The sequence below is a fragment of the Poecilia mexicana genome, unplaced genomic scaffold (assembly GCF_051168715.1).
Source record: "Poecilia mexicana isolate PSO_F unplaced genomic scaffold, ASM5116871v1 scaffold_20, whole genome shotgun sequence".
Classification (NCBI taxonomy): domain Eukaryota; kingdom Metazoa; phylum Chordata; class Actinopteri; order Cyprinodontiformes; family Poeciliidae; genus Poecilia; species Poecilia mexicana.
The window spans coordinates 10,787,275-10,802,118 of NW_028263389.1; the positions used below are offsets into that span (position 1 = coordinate 10,787,275).

At 39.9% G+C, this 14,844-nt stretch overlaps 1 protein-coding gene across 1 annotated transcript in view; it reads left to right on the forward strand.

Annotated features, from left to right (window-relative positions):
- stau2 (staufen double-stranded RNA binding protein 2) overlaps positions 1 to 9,775 on the forward strand; it is an 85,646-nt gene extending 75,871 nt beyond the window's left edge. The window contains exons 14-15 of the mRNA XM_015010265.2: positions 6,326 to 6,391; positions 8,354 to 9,775. Of these exons, the coding sequence (XP_014865751.2) occupies positions 6,326 to 6,391; positions 8,354 to 8,389 (102 nt within the window). The 3' untranslated portion in view covers positions 8,390 to 9,775. The remainder of the gene's footprint in view (positions 1 to 6,325; positions 6,392 to 8,353) is intronic.
- The last annotated feature ends 5,069 nt before the right edge of the window (positions 9,776 to 14,844 follow it).

A 14,844-nucleotide genomic window follows, 5' to 3' on the forward strand; every position in this document is an offset into this window, starting at 1 on the left:
AAATCTGGAGAGAGAGTGAGGAAGAGATTTGAAGAGAGGATCCGAATACATTTTCTCTGTAGTTACTCAAGAATCCATGTACACATCACACCGTATTAACAAATGGACCTGTACACTGCCGGCACTCATGCGCACGCAGGTGTTCTCCGTGAGCTGTCCGGGAATGTTCCAGTGATCCTTGTCCAGGGTTTTGATGTGGGCAGAGGGAGAAGAAAAGAATTTCGAGCACATGAAAGCCAAGTGGTGGAAAAAAGTTAAGGTGACTGGAAAAGCTAAAGTCCCTGAACTGGAGATGGTTACAACTGAGAAGGTTGGGGGGGGGACTCTTCTATCAGCTCTAGGAAACAAACCACAGAGAAAGATATGATGTGGATGCCATGGAAATATCAGGGTTAGCACTGGACAAAAAGATAGCTGGGGTTTTCTCCTCCCTTGTATGCTCATGTTACTTTGGAGCTTTGAGGCGTAAGCGCTAAAGAGAGGGTACTGTCAAGGGTTTATGTGGCCTTTTGAAAACAAGACAAGCCCTTTCCAGAATAATATATCCAGCCTCAGAACTTTTGCAACAACAGAGTGCTCATTTTTCCGTCCTCCCAGGTCCAGCCTGTAAAACGCCCTGTTTGAAATCCACTCTGGTCATTGTTTAGTCTAGTGAATGTCCTTAGATCATCCTCATAAGCAGCTGCACAGCATCCCCTTCATGTTCCTGCTTCACAGCAGTTCAAAAGCAGCCACCCAGTGTCAGTCAAACTCCTTTTCATATTATTAAGATCTTACATGGCATGTTTCTAGCTGAGCTGATTGCTTTGTTTGAGTAATAGTCCATTTCCTGCTTTAGTAGAGGTGTTTTGTCTCTAAAACATGTGGTTCCTACTTTATAGCCATAGTAGAGAGAAATGGTCCCGAATTAAAGCCTTTGAACTATTTACAAGGTGCACTTTATCAGGTGTTCAGCTGTGTATTAACAAAAATAGCACAAAATGGCATGGCAGCAACTTGTTTAGGGATCTGGACATAATGAAGACGAGTTGCTCAAGTTCATATGAATGGAGGAGAAACAGATTAAAGCATAGTTGTTTGTGCAACCGAGACTGAGTATTTCAGAAACTGCTGAAATCTACTTATATTTTTATGTTGAGCAACGGAAGAAATGAATAAGCAAACTAGTTCCAGTTACCACTCTTTGCAACCATCTCTGAATACCCAACATGATGAGCTTTGAAGAACTTTCATCTGGTATTCAACCTAACCAGGTTTCTTGTGTCAGGCTGAAAAAAGTGTCGCAACTTTTGACATAATTAGAACCGTTTCAACTATTTACTAAGTTATGATGTGCTGGTGATCTTATTGGCTGCTCTCTGGTGGTGGTCATAGCTACAAAAGGCCAGATAATTATTTACTGTTTATCAAAGGTCTTTTGGTCAGACTCTTGTCCCACAAAGGCTTCTACTAAACTACTTCCAGTCTTACCTTATTGTTCAAGTCTCTTCATTAGTTCCATGGAACACAGTTCTCTAACAGTGAGAGCTGATACTGGGGTCCGATTTGTCAGGGTCAACGTGATCCAATGATCCATCATGTCTGTCAAGCTGATGCTGCAGACTCCTGAGGGACCAGGCCTTTGTTTAGCTTAGCCGCTGATGGAAGTCAAGCCTTTGTCAAGGAAACCATTAGGAACGCAGCAGGCTCAGAAAAATGAGCCGACCTTGTCACTCCACATCAGGAGACTGGCCATGGTCACAGATCATTCTCAAACCTGACACATTTGACCACGGTTTGTCCAATCCTTTGAACTAGGAACTTTAAAATAGATGGAAAAGCTCACAGATGTGAGTAAATGTGAGGTTCTTTGAGTTGTCTCAGGTTAATGATGGGTGTTGAATTGTTATCCAAAGTAGGCACAAAGGAATGAGGTAGTCAATAAGGCAACAATTAGCACTGTGCTAGTGGGAGATTGTTGTGTGTGCTACCAAAATGAAAAGGTAATAATGACATCGACTGTACATTCTTTATATTAGCTATAATATGTATTAGTAGTATCTAAAATAGCATGTGTCTTAAAGTGATCTTTCAAATCAGGTTAGTCTGAAGACTTTTTTTTTTTTTTTTTTGAAAAATCCAGAAAAAATTCACACCTTCATTTCTTTTGGTTCGCCTTCTAAACTGAGACCATTCTGGCAAGACGGTTGCCTTGGTGCTCATTTTTGGGATCTATGACAAGAACTTGCCCAGTATTAGCAGCACACAAGTCAGTGATTTGCCTTTTACACATTAGATAAACTCAACATTACCAAAAATCACAGTGGAAAGTGGCATCATAATCTGCTAATGTGGATACATAAATGGAGAGCAAGGAATTAGATGTTTTCAAGCCACATAAAAGTTTGCATAATATATGTCTTCTGTTTGGATCGCTTGACTTTTTTGGTTTCCCAAGTGGTCTGTTTACATTCCCACTGTAGGTGAAACAGACCAGAGTCCCACAGAACCGAAAACCACCTACTTCTTATACTTGGTAGCAATGCGCTGCTACCACTACCACCAGGTGGCAGTAATGCACAAAGTCATTTTAAAGCGGCGCCTCTCAAGCAAGGACAGTTTTCTCCGCATAAAACTTGCTCCTAAAAGAGCTGTTGGGCAAGGTATTGATATTATTGATATTTAAGCTGATATTATTGCAGTTTTTCTGATAGCTATGAATGAGCTTTTACTACCGCATTTCTTTTCTTGCTTGCTGTTTTACACTCTAATTCAATAGCTAGGAATAATGTGCTTATCTGGGATGTGCATTTCTAGAATAAAATACTTCTCACTAATAAGTATTCAAGTTCACTTTTGGATATTCATAACTTATTACCATTGGCTCACTTACCAACTTTATCACACTTAGTCTGCACACAAACAAAAATGTACGACGCACATATGTACGCCTTGCGCTTGAATTACACAATGCTAATTATTTTCGCTCACTTTGACAGCAAAATGTTTATTTAAATAGCTGGATAAAGATGTATAGCAGTCTACTTTGTGTCGCTCATTCCAAAGAATGAGCGACACAAAGTCGAATGACTGACCAAGCAAAGAAAAATCGGAATTAAGGATGAAGACATGCTGTGAATGTAGCCTTAGTGGCCAACAGACCTATGTTTTTCTATTTTGTGCAACATATTCAAAGCCATTCCACTTCTTTTCCAATTTGTGCACCTCTCAGCACAGAGCATCCTCTAATCTTACCTCCCTTTTTTCTGACAGAGACGGAATACCTCCACCTTGCTCATCATGGTCTCAGACTAAACACAACCTATAGTGTTGATGCGTCAATGAAGTGGCGTCCTCTAACGATGGCCAACCCTTCACATTAGAAAAATAATGATTTTTTTCCATTGGCTGTCTTTCCTTACAGATAGGCCCAGGTATTTGTCTTGGGCTGCGCGTCCTTCGCTGAGCTGCCGGGCCCTTATGCCTGCCTGTCGTATATCAGCAGCACTGCCACTGTCAGACCCCTGATTTATGGCTGTTTATCTCCGGCCCCGAACCCACCCTACCTCTCTCCCCCCCTTACTTCAACAGATGGTCCCTGGCTGTTTACTCAGGGCCAAAACGCTTTCAAACTGATTGAATAAATACGACAAACAAGAAGTTTATGAGGAAGGTGTTTGTGATCACAGTGTACTGGTTACGGGAGAAAACTTTCTTTGTTTGTAAGACGGAATACCGATCACGAGTCCCAATTTAAACTTCTTTCTTTGGGGGGGGGTTTTCCATTAAATATACATGTGCAGCCATTTGACCCCACATGGTTTGGCATACTTTTTAATTCCCTAACATACTTTTTTTTTTTTTTTGCTTTGATTTATGGTTATTAACAATTTAACTGTAAAAGCATTCGTTCATCTGTCATGTTCCATGTGGTTGTCGCTTTAAATCTCTTCCAAGTATATTCGGCTTCTAAATCTCGCTGGGTGTCAAAGCTTTGCAGAAAAAAAACACACGTTGTGCCATAAATTGTCTGTTAAGAGTCTTGGTGGGGCTTCAGTCGATCTCTGGGTCTCAGGGGGTAAAAGCCTTAAGTAACCCTGACAGTATCAATTTTTCAAATCAGTCCAGCTATTATTGTTCTACATTATTTAGTACCTCAAAGTATCAAGTTTTTTTTTTTTTTTTAATTGATTGATACAACGCAGATTTTGACCCTTGCACCTGCCAGTCATATTTTACCATTCCTGGTTTATGTTCTGTCTTGTGCAAAGAAAAAAAAAAAAAAGACTTTGAAAATCATTTCTGACGCAAGCCAAGAGATAATGGTTAGCTGCATCCTCCCGTTCGTATTGCATTCTGTAGAGACGTTGATTTGGCATGCAATTATATGTTTCCACTTGACTGAAGCCCTAAAGATTACTTACTCCTTTAGTGCAGATGCCTTAAATACAAACTGGTGTTCATGGAGATGTTTCTGGTATTCCTGTTGGGTGAATGAGTACGCAGAGAATTGCAACCGATAAGATTTAGTTTACAAATGAATGTGGGCTGGTTTTATAATGAGATATACTTACTCAATCGTCACCTCTCACTTATCTACTGAGCACCACCACTTGTGGTCCATCTAATTAACAGTAACTGAATGTAATGTAATGGATGTAAGTTGTTACTGGGCTCTGGTATAGGAAAACACATGCAGCCATCAGATTTCAGCAAATTGATGCCATACACACACGCGCGCAAACACACATATATAGATTATAACTATAGATAGACTGATATGCTGAGATCGATGCTCGGTCTTTCAGACTGAATGAACCACTGAGACGTGGAGACATTAAATATTTTCCTGTTGAATAGTTTCTGAGACATCTTTGCTTCCTCTGGCTTCATCTTCAAACCTCTCAACTGATACTGAAAATAACTCACTTTGGGGCGACTTTCTGCCGCAGCACCAGCGCATTCACGCTGATTTGTGTTGTTTTCCGACCCATCGGTTCGGAAAACAATGGGTCTGGTCCAGTCAAGCTGAAAATTCCAGTTACCATCTGAGGTTTCCAACCAGTTTGGACCTGAAAATCCAATATGGCTTCCCCACCTCCCCCGTTAATATAAAACTGCATTTGATGCTGAAATAAAACACCAACGTAGACTTTTATATTTCAGTTTGTATTGCACGACTCCTTCAGTACGACTTCTTTGCATGGCAGCTGAAATGAACGAACAACTCCTGCCGGTTGTCTTGAGTCACAACTGAAGCACCGATACGCTGGACGTGATGTCATCCCCAGACCCAAATTCCAACTTACAAGGCAAAATAAAACAGAACATATATCCCCCCGTTACACAATCTGCCCACACGTTTCTGACTGCGGTTCCAGAACACATCTGGAACGAATCTTCAGGTTGAAGGAGAGATCTGGTTAAGATTGAACAAAACTGATTGACAACTGAAGTTTTTGGTAGATGAAAGTGAGAAGAGTAGGTACGATCCTGGAGAGTTTTGTTCTCTCGATAAAAATGTTAACATTTCAGAGCAACACATCACTTTCTTGTATTAGTCACCATCCTCTAACTGCCTTAAAATCTGACTTTTTGTGCACCACTTCGTGCAATGAATCCGTCTCACGTCACTAACAGTCCAGCTATCTGAAACAGGCTGTCAGAGGAAGGAAATTACTTCACTTTGTTTAAGATCCAAGCTTAGAAACATAGACACCTTGTCGTTTGCGGGGGTTTTTTGTTATTCTGCGGCAGTGGATTGCTGGTAGTGATTATCTTTCAAATGCTTACACGTCACACATTTTAATCTAAACATCATCTCCAACATGTGAGGCTCAGACATGCAGTTTTCACACTAAAAGTTCCCCCTTCTCCGCCACAAATTGACCATAATTACATCATTACACAATTAACAGCACTAACATTGTGCGCGCACGACGTGTTTATCCTCCCCGTCTGTTTGGCACAGTTGTGAGAATTTGCGGTTTTGATTTATAGGTGTTTAAGACCTGCCGCTTCTGGTTCCGCTGCGGCCACCGCAAATGCAGATGTCACTCAGATTGACTTAGGAAAATGGGGAGCAGCCAAAACACAAAGTGGAAATGTTCGCCCAATAATGCTGGATAAACAGTCAGGGGAGTGAAGCCAAAGACAACAGAGAGCGAAGGGAAAGTGTCCTGCTGGCATCAGGTTTCCCAGAGTTAAGTGTTATTTGAAAAGCAGCTGAAGGCTGACACTCACTCTCTTCCCACCCAGTCTTGGACTCCCCCACCCTTCCTACCTTCCCTACCTCCCAACTCACACGACCATCTGTTGTCCCCCCCCCACCCCCTTCTCTTCTCAGGCTGCTCTAAGTGCCTTGAAACAGCTGTCGGAGCAGGGACTGGACCCAGTGGACGGCCCCATCAAGGTACGGTAGGACCAGAACCACAAGGTTGGGTAAGGGAGGGTAAGTGCTTGTCCAAAGATCAGAATGTGCGTCAGCTTAGTGACGTGCAAATCCTCAGGCGCTTCAGGTTGGCCTATCAGGAGCTCCCTTTCCACCCCCACAAACACACACACACCTATCAGTTCCGCTCAACATTTTTCTTCAGTTGGAAAGCAGCAGTAGGCGTATGTATTTTACATACACGCTTCTGTCAGAGGTTCATATTTTGCATGATGGCTATCTCCACTATGTCTCAATTATTTTGGACACAAGGGGCTTTTCTCCATGAGCCTCTCCTGTATCTACTTCACGACAAGGAAATGAGGAAAGGAAGTAGGAGGGATGACTGCAGGAAAGTGCGAATGCTGCAGTCAGGTTTTTTGGGAAATTAGGAAGGAAGCCACTGTCAAGTGTTTCTGGAGTATTTTCATTGTAGGTGTGGCCCAGGAGAGCTGAGGCAAAAAAAAAAAAAAAAAGTGAGAAGAAACTGCAGGACTATTGTGGCAGCCAAGCAGAGATGAGAGGGCAAATATGGCAACAATTCCCCGCAAGCACTACTTTTTTTTTTTTTTTTTTTTCAAAAGTGACTTGCATTTGTATTCAACCCTATTTTCTCTAATATCCCTAAATAAATCCAGGGACACCCAATGTCAGTAAACATCCAGCTGTCTTTTGAAGGCCTCAAAGGTTTTCTAGATAACAGTTAGGCTCAAATTTTCTCAGACGAGAACAGATATGTTGAGTAGAAACATAAGGCAACAGGGAATAAGTTACAAAACAAGGCAATTCCAGAGAAAATAACAGTCATCTCAATGCATTTATCTTGTGTAGAAGTTCACCTTTGGGCAGCACAATGTACGATGCAATGAATGGCGAGATCAGGGGTCTCCAACCATAATCTTTGTGATCTCCTGTAATGCAAGTTTTAATTGTAGCCATACTCCAACATACCTGAATTACCTGACTATAGCCAAACTTGATGGCATGGTGAAGAAGAGCTAGTTCAATCATTTGGTTCAGGTGTGTTGGGAGCTGGAACTTATCTAAAACAGGGCAGTCGATCTCAACAGCTGGAGTTGGTTTAGACCGAAGCATACTCATGTGTCGCAATGGCTCAGTCAAATTCCCGGCCTAAATCCAAGGGAGAATCTTTGGGAGGACTTGAAATTGGATGTTATCAGAAGCTCTCCATTCTCCATTTTGCAAAAGAAATAAAAAAAATAAAAAAAAAAGATTGGGCATAATTGTCCACCTCCAGATGTGGACTGTTGGTAGAAACATAACCCTAAAGACTTGCAGCCAACTATACCACAATGTTATTTTACAAAGGATTGAGCGAGAGACTACAAATGCATACCAAATTTTCTAATTTTTATTTGGAAAAAAAAGTGAAAACCACTGAATATTTTTCCTTCCGCCTCACAGTTATGCAGTGTGGATCTGTCGCATAAAACCCAAATTAAAAACATAGAAGGTTCTAGTTAAAACATGACAAAGTTAATGAGGTGTGAATACCTTTGCAAGACATTGTGTTATTTCCACTCGACTGTTCTTGAAAGTACAATAACCGATGCATATAAAAGGACAATAAAGTAGAAGGAAACAATTTTTTCTTTTTTTTCAACCAGACCCTCTTCTCAGCCTTTTTCCGACTAGTAAACAGAGCACCTGGCAGACTTTATCAGCTAGTGTGAAACAGTTCAAGGACCCGTTAAGTGGCCTGAGTCACAGTCGCAACACTTTTCGTGTCTCTTGAAGTTTTTCCGTTAAGAGAATTGCTCGGTTTTTAATGAATAACTCACCAAAGACTGAGTGAATCCCTCTACTTTCCCAGGAAGCGCTGATAGAATTAGCCACAGAGGGAGGGATTATTACCAACATTTCTAGAGTAATCAGACAAATGCCCTTCCCACTCCCTAATGCGGCCTTCGTTTGTCTTTTCAGACCACCGAACCATGCGGGAGGGAGGATGGACATTAAACAGACTAACTCAGGCACCACCACTCAGGTCTGCAAGGATTCAAAGGCCGTCATCAAGGAGCTGACAACCCCAACACCCCTTCCTCCTCCTCCTCATCCAACAACACCCACCTTACACCCAGAATATTCTCCCACTCAATTCCCCCCACCACCAACACGATCGCCACTGTATCCTGCAAAACCTGTAGACATGCAATAGGGTGGATGTGCACCGAGAAATGACCGACTAAAGCACCATTACCCGAGTCTATGTGAAGACAACACTATCCTAACCCGTTTATCGATGATTTCAGTCAGAGTTTAGATGACAACGTCTGAGCATAAAATACAGAATAATGAGATAATTGCATGGTACTGTGTGAAATCAAGGGAAGTCCAAAGCGATACACTGCATAGACAATTTGTTCCCTTTGGAATAGATGTTGGTATGGTTAAAAACAAATATGTACATCATGCCATTGATTTACAAAAGAAACATTTTAGAACAGAAACCAACTTGCGTACAGTAGCTTTTTTTTTCTGAGGTATTATGTTACCCTTTTTATTTTTGTTATTTTTGTTATTTTAATATTCTAACAATGCTTGAGTACTGTATTTAAAATTAACCAATGCCAGTGCTGTGAAAGTTGTAGTTGTTGTCTTCATATATAGTCACCCAGCTTACCTTGTACGCTGACAAAAAAAAAAGAAACTGTTCATCTATCTATATGGATGTGTATGACTTTGCAAGAGTATCATATTCCAAAAAAAGAAAAAAGAAAAAGAATGCCACAAAAAAATTTCATGTGGACAAAAAGGACAAAACTGGTGTTAGAAGTTTATTATTATTATTATTATTATTAGAGGTGTTTTAACACGACCCCGCACTGGCACGGCGCCACTGGAGCAAAGAAGGAACAAATGCAGAGGCAATGGGAGGGGAGGGGGCACTGTTTTACTTTTTAACTTGAAGAAAAGCCGCTTATGATTAACATTCTTGCATTTAATGCAGATGTCGCGCTCCAGAGAAGAGCTTCGTTGGGACTGCAGGTTCTCCAGCGAGGGAGAAGTTATCCCCAGTGGTTCTTTGTCAGTGAATCGTCCCTTCCTCTCCTCTCCCTCCCTCAAGAGTTTTTGTCAATCACATCTACACCCATTGTGTGTGTTGTATTGACTTACCGAGGCATCGACTGGGTGATTTTAACGCCTGCTACTTCTGAAGTGCAGCAGTTGAGGGGAGAGGGAGCCTGTGTCTGAACTGCAGGCTCCCCTCCAATCCCACGAAACGACACTTTGGGTCACTTTGTCCACTGACGTTGAAGATGTGTGTTCTTCTTCGCTGTGTGTGCAATGTGTCATAAGGCTGTTTTTGAAATGCAGTAAAAACACCTCAGTTTATGTGGAAAATGGTCTGTTTGTTTGACTCGTTTTTGCTAAATATATTTCAGACACTGATTTTTTTTGTTTTTTTAATTCAACATCTTCACCTCTTTTACTTTGCTTAATAAGACATTTTAAAATAAATGCTGAATAGAGTAGGTTGTAAAATTTCCAGATACACAAAAATGGCCCATCTTTTGTTGAAAAAATAAAATTTGCCTAATATCTGTAGTTATCCTTGCTGACTTAAAAAAAGGAAACGGACATTTTGGATTTATTGTTGGACAATGAGGAAAATTTTCTTTATGGTGTGTTTGTATGCATCTGATTTCAGCACTTGTATCGCACTTTATCAAGTTCAGAGGACCGCAAACTCCTACCGTCGTTGCCACCATCACCCCATTCAGTCTCTAGTCTACGCCTATCAGCAGTCTTGAATCTTATTGACATAAAACGAAGCATAGCTAGATTCATATAACTTCTCTACTTTGCTGTATTTTGCGAAGGCCACAGGAGCACAGAGGCGTCAAAAGATCAGAAAGATTTCATAGTAGGATCACAACTGGCCAGAGAGACTGACAGCAACAGGAGGAGCTGCAGACACTTCTAAAACAGACAGCTTATCTTCTGCACATGGCAAGACTCTCTGGATAATGAACGACTGAGAGTAATAATAATAATGTTACCACAAAATCTGAGGCAAAGAGTTGAAATGAATGCTATATTTAAGTTTGTGTTCAAAAGCCAGACTTTCCATTAAATACGGAGGAGGAAAAGAAGCATAACACTGACAAACCGGTTTGTAATCTGGCAATAAGAAATTGTTCACATATACAGTCCACCAAACAGTAACTCACTAGTATGCAATTTCATGCAAAGCTTCAAATGCTCTGTGCTGATACTGATTCATGCACCTGTATGAAAAGTAAAACTGTTGGGTTGTGCTTTTTTTTTGGGATTAAATCAGCTTTGGGGGGACTTACAGAGCATTAAACATTTATTCCCAGTCTCTTGATCCTTAAGAGTAATGAAAAATAAATAAAAGAGGACTGTGACATCAGGGCAAAGCTAACATAACCCATTCTGACACACTTGAACACTGAATTCTACTCCTTTCATCTTAATACAAAACACTATTCAGCCTGGAAGGCCATCAAAAGCAACATGCATACTGAAAAGGCATGAAAGGACTTGATAGGCAACGTCTGCATCATTTCCTCGTGTCTCAAGATGTTTGACACGTTTTTCAGTATGCTAACGTCTGTGGTAGAACAAACTGTGCGCCAGGAAATTTAGCATTTTGAAATGTTATTTTTTAGGGACTTCAACAAAAGAAGTCCCTTCAGGGTCCTGTTTTTTGTAGTATTAGTGGGCTTTATTCTCAGTTAAACAAGAGATGGCTACAGAACTCCGCATAGCTTTGTCAAAAATTACTGTCTGTAAAAGGATGACTGCTCCACTCACAACACCCTATTGCAGAGTTCTTTATCACCTCAAACAGAAATTTATATTCTCTAAGAATGTAGGTAGCATTTTATATCTTTATATTTGAGCAAATTTAACAATACACAGATAAACACAAGGGCTCAAAGAGAATACATTTTAAGAGAACCCATGCTGCAACTTTTCCTAAAAAGGCCCTTTTCCTAAAACACTCAGATTATCTTTGGGCCTCGTGCTTTGAGTAGATGCCATCTACACTGACAAAGATCCAATTTATAAATTAAGATTGTAAAATGCGAACAAAAACCTGCAATGAGCCAAAATAGACAAGCTGAGCCACAAAACCCTCTGAGCTGGTCTAATGGTACAAAGGAGAAAACCAGTTCTTGTCTGCAAGGTAACAAAGCATAAATGTTAAAAAGAGAAAATAAGTAAAACGTTTTCTCTTAACATCTGATTTTCTTCAGCTTGTGATTTTTGAGAATGAGCTTTTGTGCAGAACAAAAATCTGTTTGGCTGGTGAAAACAAGCTATGTTTAATGTCTAACTTGAGTCTCCCCTTATCATTCTTTCCTCCTGCCACTCCGTCCTCCTTTACATGGTTCCCACATAACTCCTCCACATGTTCTGTCCACCGGTGCGCTAACCGCCTGTGCACCACCAAAGCCGCTCTGCTTCCTCCCTACCATTAGTGAGATGGATGAGTGAATGGGACAGCGGCGGTCCAATTCAACCGCACTGACTAATGGACTCTGTTGGCAGCTACATCTGCTTGCCATTGAGAAGTGCCAAAGCTGATCTCTATTCCAGAACCTCGTTCAGGTTGTGGACGACCAGCTTGAGCCTGCGTTCGACACAAGACAAATCGCCCGTCTTGGGCCAGCCGGTGTGAAATGTGACCCGCGGTGCCGAAAGTACACAAAAATCAATGTAACGCTGGAGTTTGTCTGTGGCACAAAAAAGCCAATGCCAGTGTCATTGATTTTTCCGCGTGAATGATGTTCCATTGACCAACCTTCAGGTCCTCTTAATTACAACCAAATTAAATGGGGGATAAAGAGCTGTAGAGGGATTCTGCAGATTCAGATAAATATCCATGATAATGCTCAAACAAAAACTCTCGAATTTTGTTTCTGCAGTTACTTCTGAGAAATTTCATAAAGCAACTTCCTAGCTGAGGCCTGAGAGCTTCAGTGTACAAAAGAGTTCAAATTTTCCCACGTTTTAAAATGAGTTTGTCTCCAAGTAACTTTACCCGGCTCTGATTAGACCCACAAAAAGATTTTTGTCACCCTCAGACGAGGGTCAAAGCTGGCAATTAGTCATTTTTGTTCTGCACAGATATATGAGATAAGTTCTTAAAATTAATTTACGAAGAGAATTGCTATTCCTGGACGATTTTTAACAGAGTAAGTGTTCCCAGAAGTCACTTGTATTAATTCATTTAGAAATGTTTGTAGCTTTGCCAGGTCTCCAAGAAAAAAGAGGGAACACCACGTTTCAGAAAACCACTCTGTGTAGCCATAACAGAGAAGGACAATACATGAATCTAAATACACCCATTTCTGCATACCGTTGTGGTTCGTTTCAAATCAATACTAGGGGAAATTTTATGTGCAGGAACAACAGTCACATGCAGCAGAATGGAGTCAGAAAAATTCGAAAACTTCCGTGTGTCACTGTGATTTAGAAAAAAGTTCAAACCTTTGGACTAGGACACACAATTCTGTTGTTCCTAAAAATATTTGTAAATTAATCCATATAATCATAGCTGTTTTCTAAACTTTTTCCAAAACTGTGGGGGATGGGGGGGGGAAACAAGCACATAAGCTTCAAATACAAATACAAAACATATTTCTCAAAAATGAAAATTTGATCTGACATGCTTTAGCAACTTTGACATTTATTCCCTCTTTTTCTTAGGCAAACAAGTTCAAAATAAAAATAAATAAATAAAAATCAGCCTAGAAGAAATTAAGGGATAATTCAATATTTAGGTACGGTTTTGGTATAGCCTTATATTATTCACTTACCGTACTTTGACTGTAAACACTTAATCTAGTTTCTTTTGCTGCTTTGGATTTATACTAACTGGAGCAGATAGGAAGATTAAATCCTGACAGGTTATTCACTACTTAATTCACTCTTTAATGAAACCTTACTAAAAAAAATAAAGATACAAATTGTTTATGTTCAACACTCAATCTCAAATCACCAGTATTTCTTCTTTTGCTACTTAAGAAAGATGGCATTTTACTTTTATAATGCATTTTTCCAAACTGAACAAACATGTATATCTTTAAGTTGTTCAAAAAATACTTCTCATAGCTAATATGTGACCTGAAAAGCAACTCCAGGGCTGTACAAACAACTCAGCAGTTTGAGCATGTGAGCTAAAAACTAGCTCATGACATCTTTGCTGACACCAATTAGGGAATTATTCTTTCTTCTTGTTTTTCTCTGGGGAAGTAAAAGGTCAGCTACATAACAGCTGCAATAGAAATAGTTGGAATTTCATTGTTCTGCTCCCAGATGGCTCATCAGGCTGACCGACAGGTTTTTACAGAGGTAATGGCATGGATTGGTGTTTTTGTTTGCTGTTAGGCAGCCGAGGACATTCATTCATGTTCTCTATTCTACATTAATAACTGTGACCCTTTGCCAGCCTTTCTGAAGGTCACAGCGTTTTGCATCTTACTTTTTTAACAGTTGTACCGCATACCTTTACATTAGTTTGTTGGGGTTTTTTACAATACTTTTAATAGGGACAAAATGGGTTTTAATTTTCCCATATTTTTTCTTTTTATTATTTCTCAACCTTATGTATACAAATGTGACAAATAATGTTTTGGAAATGTAAAGATGCTAAGGTGCAGGTTCCCAGTGGCAACATTTTTTTAAAAATTACATTTTTAATCGACCTGACCCAGAACTTTGTCATCACCATCTGCCAAAATAAATATAAAATGAATTTTTAAATACCCTATTAGTGATATTTTTACTCATTTTACAGACAAATGCTTCTCAAGAGACAAAAAAATTATTTAAAACAAAAAAACAACAAAAAGTCCATCTGACGGATTTGACAGTGCATGACGGAGTTGACACAGAACTGAAGGTGGTGACAAACTATTGAGTAAAATGAAAAACTTGACACATGTGAAGTAATGCAATTTATGTAAATTGCACATTTAAGTGAGATTTGACAACAATTTCACTGAAAGAGTCAGAAAAACTCTGTTGACATCTGACGGAGTTGACGAAAAGCCAAACTACCTCAATTTATATGACGTTATTCTGAAGGAGGCCATATTGTAGCTCGTCAGGTCCATGAAATCTTTACAATATACTAAAATTAAGCTTTTATTTCACAAAATTTCATCAAAGTTTTGTAAATTGTCAGTTATGGTGTTGACACATCATGGTTGTGACAAGCAATTTAGGAATAAAACAGAAGAAAAATTAAAGAATAACATAAGCTAACCAGAGCTAACTAGCTTAGCAAAGGAAGAGAAAGGAAGAGGTCATGGGGTCCTCAGAAGTTCTGGTGCCCCCCAATAATGCCTGATTTTTTTTACATTCTTTTCATGTCTGACGGTGTTGACAAAAACTAGGGACACATTTCAATGGAGTTGGAAAATATATAAAAATTA